General features: G+C 54.5%; 1 protein-coding gene across 5 annotated transcripts in view; it reads left to right on the top strand.

The window, feature by feature from the left end:
* Positions 1-2,254: 2,254 nt before the first annotated feature.
* Positions 2,255-16,664, top strand: part of TECPR1 (tectonin beta-propeller repeat containing 1) — a 41,011-nt gene continuing 26,601 nt past the window's right edge. For 3 of the 5 annotated variants that reach the window (XR_001883241.1, XM_017861641.1, XM_017861638.1), the window contains exons 1-7: positions 2,266-2,371; positions 9,356-9,599; positions 10,433-10,615; positions 10,810-10,932; positions 12,356-12,481; positions 15,159-15,333; positions 15,452-15,552. Coding sequence is in view for 4 of the 5 variants with exons in the window: in XM_017861641.1 (XP_017717130.1) it covers positions 9,375-9,599; positions 10,433-10,615; positions 10,810-10,932; positions 12,356-12,481; positions 15,159-15,333; positions 15,452-15,552 (933 nt within the window). In the remaining variant the exon portion in view is untranslated. Of the gene's footprint in view, positions 2,372-2,952; positions 3,085-9,355; positions 9,600-10,432; positions 10,616-10,809; positions 10,933-12,355; positions 12,482-15,158; positions 15,334-15,451; positions 15,553-16,664 lie in introns of all 5 variants that reach the window. The other 2 variants (XM_017861639.1, XM_017861640.1) reach the window with 2 other exon arrangements.

The raw sequence follows: 16,664 nt of genomic DNA, 5'->3' as shown, positions 1-16,664 counted from the left end.
AAAAATAAAAAAGTTAGCCTGGCATGGTGGCACATACCTGTAGTCCCAGCTACTCAGGAAGCTGAGAAAGGAGAATCGCTTGAACCTGGGAGGTGGAGGTGGCAGTGAACTGAGATCTTACCACTGCACTGCAGCCTGGGTGACAGAGTAAGACTCCCTCTCAAAAAAAAAAAAAAAAAAAATTGGGGTAGGGGGACATGGGTCCCCAGCCCCTGAATTCAGGAAAACTGTATTGAACTTTGTCACCAAACAAGAAAACTGCAAGGGGCCATAGAAAGCTCCTAATTCAATGCCTCTTTTCATTTCTTTTCCAATGCCTCTTTTAATGTAGAAACTAAAGCTAAAGACGAGATAAATGGCTACAGAGTGTCACAGGCAGGACAGAACCCAGGGCTCCCTGCCTCCAGACTATTTCTCCAGTAGTCTAGCGACCATTCACCCTCCTCCTTTTTTGTTTTTTTGAGACAGAGTCTCATTCTGTCGCCCAGGCTGGAGTGCAATGGCACGATCTCGGCTCACTGCAAGCTCCGCCTCCCAGGTTCACGCCATTCTCCTGACTCAGCCTCCGGAGTAGCTGGGACTACAGGCGCCCGCCACCACACCAGGCTAATTTTTTGTATTTTTACTAGAGATAGGGTTTCACCATGTTAGCCAGGATGGTCTTGATCTCCCGACCTCGTGATCCCACTGCCTCGGCCTCCCAAAGTGCTGGGATTACAGGCATGAGCCACTGTGCCCAGCCCACTCATCCTCCTTCTGCTAACAGCACCCTGATCTTCCTCTGAGGAGCCACCCCTGTGCTTGGCTGAGCCCTTATGCTTGAGGTGGGCTCTGCCCACATCTCCAGATGAAGTCCACAAATGCCAGTCCCTCAGGCCCAAACTGAAGTCAAGGTCAGACACAGGACTCAGCAGAGCCATCTGGGGTGAACAGGAGGCATCTGGAGGCTTTTTCTTCCACTGGAGAAAAGTGGGGCTTTTCTTCCACTGGAGAAAATGTGGGGCTTCCCCAGACATGAAGGCCCAGGAAAAACCTGTCTGCATCCCCAGAAATGAGAGAGAACCTGGGGGGGGGCGGATGGGAATAGGTCACTAGGTCCAACCAGGTGACATTGTTTTAGCTCAGTGTCAGGTAGTATCTAGCCTTTCATCAGATGCCTTTTTTTTTTTTTTTTTTTTTTTAGAAGGAGTTTTGCTCTTGTCGCCCAGGCTGTAGTGCAGTGGCACAGTGGCACGATCTCGGCTTACTGCAACCTCTGCCTCCCAGGTTCAAGCGGTTCTCCTGCCTCAGAGTAGCTGGGATTACAGGCACGCACCACCACCCCTGGCTAATTTTGCATTTTTACTAGAGATGGGGTTTCACCACCTTGGCCAGGCTGGTCTCAAACTACTGACCTCAAGTGATCCGCCCACCTCGGCCTCCCAAAGTGCTGGGATTACAGGTATGAACCGCCGCACCTGGCCCAGGCATCTTTCCTTTTTCTCCTTTCTCCATCCTAACTTTGCCAGTTTTCTGCCAGGCGGGATACAGTGTTTTCAAATCCCAGTTCCATCACTTACAATGGGAGTCGCTCCACCTATGCGCCTGTGTTCTTATCTGTAAAATGGGAATGACGCCGTCAGCTCCTTGGGTTGCTGGAGGATGAAATAAGACCCAAGTAAAGCACTTACGTCAGTGCTCGGCACCCCGGGAGGACTCACGTAGTACTATTAATACATTAGGCCAGCTTTCACTGGGTTTTGTCACTGGCAATAGAGTTTGAGCAATCCAGGGCCTGTTACTGACACCACGCCATGCTATAGTCATAAAATCACATATGCTTCCAGGAATCTTCCCCGAAATAGTAAAGCTTTAAGTGTAGTGTGTGCTCAAAGGCTACGTTTCAGTTCGATGGAGATCAGGAAGACACCTGTTCCCTGCGTCCTCTCCACGCCCCAGGCCGGGCGTCCACACACTGCTCCTCCTGTCGCCGCAGCGCCACGCACCCAGTTACCCTCCCCGCCACCCCTTCTCCTCGCCTGCAGGCGGTGTCCACACCGCCCTCTCCGCTCCTGCAGGCCACGTCCTGGAGGGCGGCCGGTGTCTCGCCGCCAGAGAGAATGCGGGAACTCACTACAGTCGACACTGGACTCTTGACCTGGCGCGACCCCGGAAGTGGGCGGGCACGCGACCTCAAAGCCAGCGCCGACGCGGCGCACCGCAGCCAATCGCACGTCCCAGGCCTCAGCGCCCTGGAGAGGCTGGCCAATGGGCGCGGGGCCTGATGCCGCTTCCGGCCCACCCTCTTGCCCGGGCCCCGGGAGGGCCGGTCCGCTGAGCCGGACGCTGAGGAGCTACCACCGCGACTCCGCCCCGCCCCGCGCTTGCTCAGGTGAGTGCCGCGCGGCGCCCCAGCTGCAGCGGCGGCCAGGGCCGTGGGAAAGGTTGGGGCGATGAAGGGCTGGGCACGCCGCCTTCCCCACCACCCCCAGGCTGTTTGCCCGAACACTAGGGGGAAGGGAGCAAGGAGGGACCGCACTTGTCCTCAAGCCTGCACACCTGGAGGGTGCCACCCCTGTCCCCTGCCCTGGAACGCCCACAGTCTGGCGAAGTGGCCTGGTGCAGGTGACGTCCCCACTCCAGCCTTTGGACTGGAGCCATGGGAGAAGCGGATCGCGGGATCCTGGTTTCGAGAATCACGCAGCAAGGGGCCTGCCTAGCCCTGTCCCTGGACATTGATGGGAACAAATCTGCTTGTCGTCAGATTAGCTTTGGCAGATGGTCAGGGCCCAGAGCTCCCACATATGCTACTGGTGGCAGTGCAGGGGCACCACCTGTCACCCAAGTGCACAGAACTGGGCTGAACGCCAGGCTGACTCAGGACACCTCCTGCCCAGTGAGGCTGGGCGGACCCTATTCTTCAAGAAAGAATCAACTGCCATGCAAGTTCTGCTGCTTTTCCCCACCTTTTAGGACCCCGATGTCGCTTTTGAACAGCCCCTGCACCTTGCAGCCAGCGAGCTACTGTGGTAGGCATTGCCGACTCTGTTTGCATACTGGATGGGAGTGACAGTGTAATAGAAAAACAAGCAAGAAATCTTTTAGGTAGGACTCCTAAGGCTCAGAGGAAGTGAGTAAGTGCTTGCGGAGCGTTCTTGGTACTGTGTCTTTTGCTCTACCACATCTCTGTCCCCGCTTCTCTTGGGTGCTTTTTTTTTGGTCTCTGAAAGGATCTGTGAATAAACGGAGACAGAAAGGCAGATGGCTTTGAGGGTGGCGAGCAGACCTTCTTCGTGGAACGACTGAAGGTTCAATTCAAATTCATCTTGTAGAAATTCTTGGTGAATTCGAGGCTGCTAATTTGGAAGATTTTCCTCCATCCCTCTAACCCTACAAAACAAACAAGTCCCAGGATCCCTGAATCATGGGGCTTCATGTTCCCACCCCTCTTTCAAGAGTCCTCTGACCCCGTGACCCTGTACAAGTTGCCTGATCAGCTCACAGCAGAAAGTGGCCCATGAGGAGCTAGGGGGAGTCTCTTGGCAGAGGCAGAAAGGAAGTGTGGCTGACCAAGGATGGTTACCGGATGTCAACTGTAGCTGGGAAGTGATGGGTACTTGGGTCTCCATTCTGAAGGGAGTTTGTAAATACAACAACCTCCACCCCTTCCTTTCACTGTAGCAGAGTCTCCTCCCATTAACTGCCCAGAAGGTTCAACGATGTCTATGAATACATTAATGTTTAGTCATTTCTCTGAAGGAAAGTCAAAATCTCCTTTCATTGAGCTCGACCTGCAGACTGAGTCTAGCTAAACTGCTTGCTTATCCAGTGAATTCTGAGCTATCTTTGTTTTTTGTTGTTGTTTGTTTTCCTTTTTGAGACAGGGTCTCGCTCTGCTGCCCCAGGCTGGAGTGTAGTGGCACAATCATAGCTCACTGTATCCTCAACCTCCTGGGCTCAAGTGATCCTCCTGACTCAGCTTCCCAGGTAGCTAGGATCACAGGCATGTGCCACTACACCCGGCTAATTTTTTTTTTTAACTTTTTATTTTTGTAGAGATGGAGTCTCCCTGTGTTGCTTAGGCTGGTCTTGAACTTCTGGGCTCAAGCGATCTTCCCACCTCAGCCTCGAAAAATGTTGGGATTACAGGCATGAGCCACTGCACCTGGCCTCTGAGCTATCTTTGAAGACTAACTTATATTTAATGCTATAGAAGTGAAAACTAAAAAAAAAAACCTTCATCTTCCCCTAGCATTTTATTGAAGATTTTCACACATACAGCCAAGTTGAAAGAATTATACAGTCAGCATGCCCCTCCCCACCAACTAGATTCTTCTACTACTGACACTTTACTTGCTTTATTACATATCTGTCCACCGATTATGACCTTGCTTTTCAAGTTATTTGTGGCATTTGTTTTCACTGGAGAAGTATTTCTGTCTTAGATCGGGGAGTTGGCAGCATATTGGAGGTAGGTGGTGGTGATTATCCTTAAACGTTGTTTCAACACCCACTGTGTGCAGAGACTATTATGGAAATGAAGAGGTTGAAGACTCAGACCTGAAAGGGACTTGGTTTTTTCTTTTTCTTTTTTTTTTTTTTGAGACGGAGTCTTGCTCTGTTGCCCAGGCTGGAGTGTGGTGACATGATCTTGGCTTACTGCAACCTCCTCCTCCCAGGTTCAAGCGATTCTCCTGCCTCAGCTTTCCAAGCTGGCTAATTTTTGTAGTTTTAGTAGAGACAGGGTTTCACTATGTTGACCAGGCTGATCTCGAACTCCTGCCCTCAGGTGATCCACCCGCCTCAGCCTCCCAAAGTGTTGGGATTACAGGCGTGAGCCACTGTGCCCTGCCCTGGTTTCTTATTTTTTATTCTTATTTTTTGAGATAGGATCTTGCTACCTCGCCCAGGCTAGAGTACAGTCTCTCAATCTCAGCTCTCTGTAGCCTCAACTTCCCAGGCTCAAGTGATCCTCCCATCTCAGCCTCCCAAGTAGCTGGGACTACAAGAGCACATCGTCATACCCAGCTAATTTTTGCATTTTTCGTAGCGACAGGTTTTCGCCATGTTGCCCAAGCTGACCTTGAACCCCTAGGCTTAAGGGATCCACCCACCTCAGCCTCCCAAAGTGCTGGGATTACAGATGTGAGCCACCGCACCTGGCTGATTTTTAATTTTTTAAATTTAATTAATTAATTTATTTATTAAGACAGAGTCTCGCTCTGTCACCCAGGCTGGAGTGCAGTGGCACAATCTCAGCTCACTACAAGCTCCGCCTCCTGGGTTCACGCCATTCTCCTGCCTCAGCCTCCCAAGTAGCTGAGACTACAGGCACCCGCCACCACGCCCGGCTAATTTTTTGTATTTTTAGTAGAGACAAGGTTTCACCGTGTTAGCCAGGGTGGTCTCAATCTCCTGACCTCGAGATCTGCCAGCCTCGGCCTCCCAAAGTGCTGGGATTACAGGCGTGAGCCACTGCACCTGGCCTAATTTTTTATTTTTTAAGAGATGAAAAAGAAGTGATAGTTTGTGGTAGCAAGTACCCACTAACAATGCCAAGTAAAAAGTAAATAATCCCAAGTAAAAATACCAAGGAACATCAAATTCTTACTGGGCACTAAACTGTTTATTAAAAGCTCTGTGCCAATATTATCTCATTTACTTCTCATAAGAAATAGATATGTATGTCACTATCCCATTCTGCCTTTTTTTTTTTTTTTTTTTTGATGGAATTTTGCTCTGTTGCCCAGGCTGGAGTGCAGTGGCACAATCTTGGCTCACCACACCCTCCGCCTCCCAGGTTCAAGCAATTCTCCTGCCTCAGCCTCCCGAGTAGCTGGGATGACAGGCGCCTGCCACCACACCCGGCTAATTTTTGTATTTTTAGTACAGACGGGGTTTCACCATGTTGCCCAGGCTGGTCTCAAACTCCTGGCCTCACGCGATCTGCCTGCCTCGGCCTCCCAAAGTGTTGGGATTACAGGCGTGAGCCACCGCGCCCAGCTTCATTCTGCCTTTTATAGATGAGGAAATTAAGGCACAGAGAGGTTAGTTAGCTTTTGGTGGTACAAGAAAGTGACGATACATTCTGGGATCCAGGCAGCTCTGGACTCTCCTAGTCAGTGTGAAGGTGCCAGAGGGGCCCTCAGTCCTGATCAGTGAGGTACGAGGAGGTCACTGGAGTCCCAGCTCAGGACCCTGGACACAGATGCCAGTTTCAAATGGTTCCAGAAGGCTGGTGTTCTGATTTTCTTGTATGTTTGACGGGCCTTGGTGCCCTGGGGTGGAGGAGGTTGGCCGCTTTTTGAGGGGCTCTTACTCCCTGGGCTTGCTCCATTCTGCTGGGCAGTCTCCCTCCTGTTCTTTTCGCCCACTTCCTGTTATGGGAGTTTCCCAGAGCTGAGCTTTTGTTCTGCTTCCTGTCTTCCTGTTCCTCACCCTCTCACTCACTTCCTTTTCAACCTGCATTCTGTCTTCTTGGTGTTTGTAAGATATACCTTGTCCTGGCCATGGCTGGGGGCTCACGCCTGTAATCCTAGCACTTTGGGACGGATCACCTGAGGCCAGGAGTTCGAGACCAGCCTGGCCAACATGGCAAAACCCCATCTCTACTAAGAATACAAAAATGGGCCAGACGTGGTAGTGCAGGTCTGTAATCCCAGCTACTTGGGAGGCTGGGGCAGGAGAATCACTTGAACCCAGAAGGTGGAGGTTACAGTGAGCTGAGATCGTGCCACTGCACTCCAGCCTGGGAATAGAGGAAGACTCTGTCATCCAGGCTGGAGTGCAGTGGTGCAATCTCGACTCACTGCAGCCTCCGCCTCCTGGTTCTAGCGATTCTCTTGCCTCATTCTCCTGAGTAGCTGGGATTACAGGTGCATGCCACTGTGCCCGGCTAATTTTTGCTTTTTTTTTTAGTAAAGATGGAGTCTCACCATGTTGGTCAGGCTGGTCTCAAACTCCTGGCCTCAGGTGGTCCATCTGCCTCGGCCTCCCAAAGTGCTGGGATTATAGGTGTGAGCCACCGCACCTGGCTTATTATTATTATTTTTTTTTTTGCTGTTGGCAGCTACAACTATTTTCAGATGTGCTTCTATCTTGTCCCATTGCCACGGTCACCCGGCCATCTGGAGCACCTGCATGGCTCTGGCATGCTGCGGGAGCACCGTGCCCAGCCTCCAGGCACCTAAATAAACTCTGCGTATCTCCTTTTGCTCTTGTTTTTAAGTCAGACTGGCCATGTCTTCATCTGTAGGCTCTTTTCTCTCTTCAGGCCCTGGGGCAGTGTCCTGAGTTGGATCTGGGAGCCGCCCTATCAGGCAGAGCTTCTCAGGTGATGGCCCCGGTGGGTGGCCTCATCCAGTAGCTCTGTGTTTGGCTGCCTTGTGTCTGGCTATGTGGCCCTGCCAGGGCTCCAGGAAGGACACCCCTGGGTGCAAGAGCACTGTGGGCCCTGGAGGTGGGGCCAGGAGTGCTCAGTGGCAGAGCTTAGCAATAGCCTTGGCTATGCCTACAAAGCACAGAGAAAGAGGACAGAAAGGGCTGGGTGCAATGGCTCATGCCTGTAATCCCAGCACTTTGGGAGGCTGAGGTGGGAGGATCGCTTGAGGCCAGGAGTTCAAGACCAGCCTGGGCAGCATAGCAAGACCCCATCTCTGCAAAAAAATAAAAATAAAAATAAATCAGCCAGGTATGGTGGCACATGCCTGTAGTCCCAGCCACTCAGGAGGCTGAGGCAGGAGGATGGCTTGAGTTCAGGAGTTCAAGGCTGCAGTGAGCTGTGATTGCACCACTGCACTCCAGTCTGGGCAGCAGAGCAAGATATTCTCTAAAAAATTAAAAAGAAAAGAAAAAGAAAGGAGTAGAGAACGGCAGAGGAAGAGAGCCGGGGAGGGGGAGGAGGGAGTCGCCGAGGGAGCATGAAGAGAAGATCCCTACGTCCTTGAATTCACATGGTCACGTTGGCTCTGGCTAGAATGCCAGGCATGTGTAAATGCCCTCACCATGCCCAGATAGAGGCCAACATGGAGGGGAGACCTGTCCACTCTGGGGAAAGACCCCTGGGGAGGCAGTGGGGTAGTTATATCTTTTGAGATTCAGCTAAACCTGTAAGCTTTCATTGATTCTTTTGAAAACAAAGATCTGGCCAGGCGTGGTGGCTCAAGTCTGTAATCCTAGCAGTTTGGGAGGCCGAGATGGGAGGACTGCTTGAGATGAGGAGTTTGAGACCAGCCTGGGCAACATAGTGTGACTCTGTGTCTACAAAAAAAAATGTTTAATTAGCTAGGTATGGTGGGGCATGCCTGCTGTCCCAGCTACTCAGGAGGCTGAGGCAGGAGGATCACTTGAGCCCAGGAGTTCGAGGCTGCAATGAGCTATAATTGAACCACTGCACTCCAGCCTAGGTGACTGAGCAAAACCCTGTCTCTACTTTTTAAATTCTTTTTTTTGAGACAGGGTCTCTGCTCGCTGCAACCTCCATCTCCTGGGTTCAAGCCATTATCCCGCCTCAGCTACCTGAGTAGCTGGGACTACAGGTACATACCACCATGCCTGGCTAGTTTTTATATTTTTAGTGGAGATGAGGTTTCACCATGTTGACCAGCTTGGTCTTGAACTCCTGGCCTCAAGTGATCTATTTTTAAATTCTTTCAAAAACAAAAAAGAGGACAGGCGTGGTGGTTCATGCCTGTAATCCCAACACTTTGGGAGGCAGAGGCAGGCAGATCACCTGAAGTCAGGAGTTCGAGACCAGCCTGTCCAACATGGTGAAATCATGTCTCTACTAAAAATACAAAAATTAGCCAGGCGTGGTGGCGTGCACCTGTAGTCCCGGCTACTGGGGAGGCTGAGGCAGGAGAAAACCCGAGAGGTGGAGATTGCAGTGAGCCAAGATCCCAAGATTGTGCCATTGCACTCCAGCCTGGGCAACAGAGCGAGACTCCGTCTCAAAAAAATAAACAAAAAAACAAAGAATAAATAGTCGCATAGGCGCAGTGGCTCACGCCTGTAATCCCAGCACTTTGGGAGGCTGAGGCAGGCGGATCACGAGGTCAGGAGTTCGAGACCAGCCTGGCCAACATGACAAAACCTGTCTCTACTAAAAATACAAAAACTAGCTGGGTGTGCTGGCAGGCACCTGTAATCCCCACTACTCGGGAGACTGAGGCAGGAGACTTCCTTGAACCCGGGAGGCGGAGGTTGCAGTGAGCCGAGATCGCGCCACTGCACTCCAGCCTGGGTGACAGAGTGATACTCCATCTCAAAAAAAAAAAAAAAAAAAAAAAAGTCACAATAGAAGTCTCCCAGGTTTCACTTAACTCTGATGTCCCCTGGGCTGGGAGCCTGAACGCTGACCCTCGTCCTCCTGCCACAGGTTACCTCCAGCTGCTGCCATGCCCAACTCAGTGCTGTGGGCAGTGGACCTCTTCGGGAGAGTGTACACGCTGTCCACAGCCGGCCAGTACTGGGAGCTGTGCAAGGATTCCCAGCTAGAGTTCAAGCGCATCAGCGCCACCACGCAGTGCTGCTGGGGCATTGCCTGTGACAACCAGGTCTACGTGTATGTGTGTGCCAGCGATGTCCCCATCCGCCGCCGAGAGGAGGCCTATGAGAATCAGGTAGCGACCCTCATGGTTGGAGTTGCCGAGTGGATCAGTTTGCTGGGTTATTGGTTAAAATGATGAACCACAGAAGGGAAATAGGGGCCCCAGATTCCCCACCAGTTCCTGCCTTCATTTCCTTCCTTTTACTTAAAAATCTGAGTTGCTGCCAGGCGTGGTGGCTCACGCCTGTAACCCCAGCACTTTGGGAGGCTGTGGCGGGCAGATCACTTGAGCTCAGGAGTTTGAGACCAGCCTGGGCATCATGGCGAAACCCTGCCTCTACAAAAAAAATCCAAGAATTAGCAGGGTGTGGTGGTGCACACCTTTAGTCCCAGCTACTCAGGAGGCTGAGGCAGGAGGATCACTTGAGCCAGGGAGGTCAAAGCTGCAGTGCCCTGCACTCCAGCCTGGGCAACAGAGCAAGACTCTGTCCCCCTGCACCCCCCCAAAAAAATTCCAAGTTGCATAGTATCCAGGGTCTTTGAGGCTGAAGCCACTATTGTGTCCTCACCAAAGCAGGCCGGCCAGGTCCCCAAGAGGGCAGGCTCCAGTGGTTTCCGGGAGCCCAGGACAAGGTGTGCCCTCCACCACCTGTCCTGCTTAGAGCGCCGTGGCTGCAGGAGGATTCTTTGCCCCTTGGGGCCGCGCTGATGTACTTGCTGGCTCATGATAAAGTGGCATGGGGGTCCTCAGTCACTGGGGAACAGGCCCTCTGCTCACTTCCTATTCTGGAGATCAATGAGGGGGCCGGCTGGGCAGGGTCAGCTGGCCCTGGAGATGCCCGGCCCGCCTGGGTTCCCGCCCAGCAGGCTTGGGTCCAAGGCCACCTCTGTGTCCCCGGCCCTCAGCGCTGGAATCCCGTGGGTGGCTTCTGTGAAAAGCTCCTGCTGAGTGACCGCTGGGCGTGGAGTGACGTGAGTGGGCTCCAGCACCGGCCGCTAGATGGGGTGGCGCTGCCCTCGCCGCACTGGGAGTGGGAGTCTGACTGGTACGTGGATGAAAATTTTGGAGGCGAACCCACCGAGAAAGGGGTAGGTGAACTCGGGACCCTCCATGACGGCCCTGTGGGGAGGGGGCGCCTAGGGCTCCGCCTGTCCCTGCTTCTGTCCCCTACACCCTGTGGTGCCTGAGCTCGGGCTTCAGGCCACGCCCTCCCTCCCAACCTTCCCCAGCTCTTCATATGCCTTCCCTGCAGAGCCTGAGAGCCCCTTCCTTGGTGTTTCAGGGGTGGACGTACGCCATCGACTTTCCCGCCACCTACACGAGAGACAAGAAGTGGAATTCTTGTGTGCGGCGCCGGAAATGGATCCGGTACAGGAGATACAAGTCCCGGGACATCTGGGCCAAGGTCTCTGTGCCTGAATGTGGCTTGGGGACAGGACAGGGCCAGGACAGACTGTGACATGCAGCCTCCTCTCCACCTTCCCCACCTGTGTGCACCGGGGGACGCCACGCCCACCTTCGAACCTGGCCTTTGAGCTGTTTCCTGTCCCGGGAACACCACGGCACTGCGTGCCCCTTTGCTTGGGAGATGGTTACACAGGGAGCCAGGCCGGGTCCAGGACAGCACAGAATTTGCCCTGACCCTGGTGTCCAAGCTGCTCTGTCCCCGACCGAGCCTCCATCTGGCACTTTGTCCTCCCCCTCAGCCAAGGGAGGCACCTCTGACTCTAGCGTTGCTCCATGAAGAATCTCCCAGCTGAGGGAGGACAGCCCTGGACCCGGGTCTTGGTGTGGCCTCCAGTGAGTGGAGACCTCCCTGGGATGTCCAGGGCTGCGAGGTGGGGCTGCCCCTGGGCCTGGGAGAAGCCAGGAGACCAGGGAGCTGGCCCTATTTTTTTTTTCTTTTTAGAGATAGGGTCTCGCTCTGTTGCCCCGACAGTGCTCTGTTGCACCCTGTTGAGTGCAGTGGTGCAGTCATAGCTCACTGTAGCCTCGAACTCCTGAGCTCAAGTAATCCTCCCACCTCAGCCTCCCTAGTAGCTGGGACTACAGGCATGCACCACCATGCCCTGTTATTTTTTAAATTTTTTGTAGAGGGTGGGTGTGGTGGCTCATGCCTGTAATCAATCCCAGCACTTGGGAGTTTGAGACCAGCCTGGCCAACATGGTGAAACCCTGTCTCTACTAAAAATGCAAAAATTAGCTGGGCACGGTGGCACGCGCCTGTAATCCCAGCTACTCAGGATGACTAAAAATACAAAAATTAGCTGAGTGTGGTGGCACGCACCTGTAATCCCAGCTACTCGGGAGACTGAGGCAGGAGAATCACTTGAATCCAGGAGGCAGAGGTTGCAGTGAGCCGAGATCACACCACTGCACTGCAACCTGGGCAACAGAGTGAGACCCCGTCTCAAAAAAAAATAATAAATTTTTTGTAGAGATGGGGTCTCACTATGTTGCCCAGGCTGGCCTTGAACTCCTGACCTCAAGCAATCCTCCTGCCATGGCCTCCCAAAGCACTAGGAGGGCCAATGACTTTTGAAGACTTACACTGGCAGGGCCATCTTCTGTTATCAGCCCCGTTCTTACGGGTCACTGGAAAGCCCAGAGCGGAGACCCTGCAGCGCATCTGCCTTCCACATGGAGGCAGCGGTGACCACTTGGCTGACAGAGGGAGGACGAAGCAGGGGTCCCGACAGTCCTGATGCTGCCTTCCCTGTGAATTCAGGCAGCTGCAGGCTGGGCTGGAGAGCGGACATCCGGATGGCAGGCAGGCGGGAGGTGGGTGCACGCCCAGGCGCTGACTGCTTCTCACCTCCTTGCTTCAGATCCCCTCAAAGGACGACCCCAAGGAGCTGCCCGACCCCTTCAACGACCTCTCTGTAGGGGGCTGGGAGATCACGGAGGAGCCCGTGGGCCACCTGTCAGTGTGGGCTGTGTCTCTGCAGGGCAAGGTAAGGCCAACCCCTCTCCCTGCCCCAGTTCCCCACGAGCCCCCCTCCGTGGGTCCTGTCCTGTGCATCCCCTGGGTCTTGCTCCTCCCAGGAGCCCTGGCTCCCCGACCCCATGCCTGCTTCTGGCCTTTCTCTCCTCCGAGCCCCCTGCGTGCTGATCAGTGCCCAGCCTCGGCTCAGGCACACCAATGTGGCCTCCTCAAGACAGATTCTGAGCCCCCTGCCAGCTCCCTGCTGGTGCCTCCCAGTCTTCAGGAATAGTGTGGGGGTAGGAGTGGGGTGACAGAAGGTGTGCCAGTGGATGGATGGGTGGTGTGTGGACAGATGGATGGATAGGTGGGTGTGTGGATGGATGGGTGGATGAGTGTGTGTGTGGATGGATAGGTGGGTGGGTGTGTGGATGGGTGGGTGTGTGTGTGGATGGATGGATGGGTGGGTGGGTGTGCGGATGGATGGATGGATGGATGGGTGGGTGGGTGTGCGGATGGATGGATGGATGGATGGGTGGGTGGGTGTGTGGATGGATGGATGGGTGGGTGGGTGTGCAGGTAGATGGATGGGTGGGTGGGTGTGCAGGTGGATGGATGGGTGGGTGGGTGTGTGGGTGGATGTATGGATGGATGAGTGGGTAGGTGGATGGATGGATGGATGGATGAGTGGGTAGGTGGATGGAGGGATGGGTGAGTGAGTGGGTGGGTGTGTGGATGGATGGATGGGTGGGTGGGTATGTAGACGGATGGATGGATGGGTGTGTGGGTGGGTTGCGGATGGATAGGTGGGTGAGTGGGTGTGTGGATGGATGGGTGGGTGTGTGGTTGGGTGTGTAGATGGATGGGTGAGTGAGTGGGTAGATGGATGGGTGGGTGGGTGTGTGGATGGATGGGTGGGTGTGTGGATGGATGGGTGGGTGGGTGTGTGTGCAGACGGATGGATGGATGGGTGTGTGGGTGGGTGTGCGGATGAATAGGTGGGTGGGTAGGTCTGTGGATGGATGGGTGGGTGTGTGGTTGGGTGTGTAGATGGGTGGGTGGGTGGGTGTATGGGTAGATGGATAGGTGGGTATATGTGTGGATGGATGGAAGGTGTGTGCAGATGGACGGATGGGTGAGTGTGCAGATGAATGGATGGATGGGTGGGTACGTGGGTGGGTAGGTGGGTGGTGGATCTGTGGCTCTTTCGAGAGAGACAATCCTGTCTTAGGGAGTTTGTGAACTAAGCAGAGGAATCGAAGCAGCCCCCGAGGGCAGCAAAGGCCCCAAGGGTCCTGAGCTGACGGCGCTGACACTCGAATCACAGCTTTCTGTCGCTCATCAGGATTCTTCAGTCGCTCTCACCATGCACTGACCACAGCTCCTCAATGGGCTTAGCAGTTATCAAAAGTTATGGGTTTTGGGCCGGGCGCGGTGGCTCAAGCCTATAATCCCAGCACTTTGGGAGGCCGAGATGGGCGGATCACGAGGTCAGGAGATCGAGACCATCCTGGCTAACACAGTGAAACCCCGTCTCTACTAAAATACCGAAAAAAAAAAAAAACTAGCCGGGCGAGGTGGCGGGCGCCTATAGTCCCAGCTACTCGGGAGGCTGAGGCAGGAGAATGGCATAAACCCGGGAGGCGGAGCTTGCAGTGAGCTGAGATCTGGCCACTGCACTCCAGCCTGGGCGACAGAGCGAGACTCTGTCTCAAAAAAAAAAAAAAAAAAGTTGTGGGTTTTGTCACAGCCCCCCTCTGCGGCCACGTTGGCCTGGTCAAAGGCGAACACAGTTGCTTCCTCAGCCCTGCTGAAGGGCGGTGGTATGGGGCCAGGCAGACTGAGGGAGCTGGCCCGGGACTGAGCCCCTTTCGGGGGGCCATGCCCACCTGGGCGCAAAGAGAGAGAGGGGAGAACAGGGGCCGCAGAGCAGCGTTTGTTTCCCGGAATGTCGGCCGTGAGCCGGTGCTGCCTGCACCACACCTGTGGTCCATGAGAGGCGGCACCAGGACCTGGGCTTCTGTAGACGCTGGGGAGACAGAGGGGCCCTGAAGCCACCTGCTTGCAGAAGGGAGGCTCCCAGGCCTGGTGCTGCAGGGCCCGCTGTAGGGGGATGGTGGCAGGATTGGGAGGCTGGGGTCCCCAGTCTGAAGACAGCCCGATGGGGAGGGTCACTTGCCCTTTCTGGATCACGAAGTGACATGCAGTCTCCCCCAGGTAAAATGAGCCAAACAGTTCGGATGCTCTGAGCCCGTTGCTCCCAGTCTTAACCATTCAGTGAAGGAAGAAAGAACTGACATCTTAGACAGTTTTATGAATGGGGGTTGGAGGTTTTCCCATTTATCCATCGGGACCTCGGCCTCCCCTAGAGCTGGGTGTCGTGAGAGCACATCGCCACAAGGGGGCGTGGGACACACGGACTGGCCGGGGTGGCCGGAGACCCCCGTGCCTGACACTGGAGTCAGGTGGTGGGTGGGTGTCCATGAGTGGGCGGGGTTGGGGCGTCACCCCAGCAGATGAATGGAACAAGTGTATCCCCCAGGACCGCCAGAATCCAGGGTTTGCATTTTTTGGCAGGGGTAGGGGGCAGGGAGTGAGATTTGGACGGTCAGGAGACATGAGTCCCACCCCCCACCACGCCGAGACCCCCGTGCTTGGCTGGTGGGAATGAGTTGATGCAGGTGCCATGTCCCTGTCTTGCCTCCCAGGTATGGTACAGAGAGGACGTCAGCCACTCCAACCCCGAAGGGTCCTCCTGGTCCCTGCTGGACACCCCCGGGGAGGTGGTCCAGATCAGCTGTGGGCCCCACGACCTCCTGTGGGCCACACTCTGGGAGGGGCAGGCCCTGGTCCGGGAAGGAATCAACAGGAGCAATCCCAAAGGTGGGCAGCCCGGCCCTCCCGCCCGCACACCCTGTACGGGGGAGAAGGGTGAGGGTCACTTGCTCCCCAGCTGTCCAGGCTGATGGGGACCACTGGGGGTTTCCTGGGGGCCCGGTAGGAAGTTCCTGGTCCGTTGTGGAGCCTCCTGGATCTGAAAACGGGGTCATGCACGTCTCGGTGGGAGTCAACGTGGTCTGGGCTGTCACCAAGGACCAGAAGGTAAGACGGGGATGCTGCATGGGGTCCCTTGAAGGCTGTTTTCTCTTCTTGCAAGTGTGGCCTAAACAGCAGGGCATGGTGGTTCACGCCTGTAATCCCAGCACCTTGGGAGGCCAAGGCCAGAGGATCACTTGAGCCCACGAATTTGAGACCAGCCTGAGCAACATAGCAAGACCCCATCTCTACAAAAAATAGTACAAATTTTAAAATTAGCCAGATGTGGTGGGTGCATGCCTGTGGTCCCAGCGACAAGGGAGGCTGAGGTTGGGGGATCACTTGAGCCCAGGGGTTGGAGACTGCGGTGAGCTGAGATCACGCCACTGTACTCCAGCCTGAGTGACAGAGCCAGACGCTGTCTCAAATTAAAAAAAAAAGAAAAACCCGGGCCAGGTGCAGTGGCTTATGCCTGTAATCCCAGCACTTTGGAAGGCCAAGGTGGGCAGATCGCCTGAGGTCAGGAGTTCGAGACCAGCCTGGCCAACATGGCGAAACCATTTCTCAACTAAAAATACAGAAAATTAGCCGGGCGTGGTGGCGGGCACCTGTAATCCCAGCTACTTGGGAGGCAGGAGAAATGCTTGAACCTGGGAGGCAGAGGTTGCAGTGAGCCGAGATTGCACTACAGCACTCCAGCCTGGGCAACAAGAGAGAGACTCCATCTCAAAAAAGAAAAACCCATTAGAATAAATCCGGCACCAGCCGAGCACCATGCAGTTTGTTGCTAAAATCGTTGCCAATCTCCAGGACGTTTGGTGCCGTAAAATCCTCCTCCACCCACACCCTGGTACCCAAATGCAGCAACTGAGAGTGTCACCTAATAGGCTGCAACATTTCGAAGAATCAGAAGCAAATTTCCGGCTGGGCGCGGTGGCTCACGCCTGTAATCCCAGCACTTTGGGAGGCCAAGACGGGCGGATCACGAGGTCAGGAGATCGAGACCATCCTGGCTAACATGGTGAAACCCCGTCTCTACTAAAAAATACAAAAAAGTAGCCGGGCGAGGTGGCGGGCGCCTGTAGTCCCAGCTACTCGGGAGGCTGAGGCAGGAGAATGGCGTAAACCCGGGAGGCGGAGCTTGCAGTGAGCTGAGATCCGGCCACTGCACTCCAGCC

The sequence above is a fragment of the Rhinopithecus bieti genome, unplaced genomic scaffold (assembly GCF_001698545.2).
Source record: "Rhinopithecus bieti isolate Rb0 unplaced genomic scaffold, ASM169854v2 scaffold_62057, whole genome shotgun sequence".
Classification (NCBI taxonomy): Eukaryota; Metazoa; Chordata; class Mammalia; order Primates; family Cercopithecidae; genus Rhinopithecus; species Rhinopithecus bieti.
Note: the sequence above shows the minus strand (reverse complement) of the source record. Positions and strands in the feature narration are given on the sequence as shown.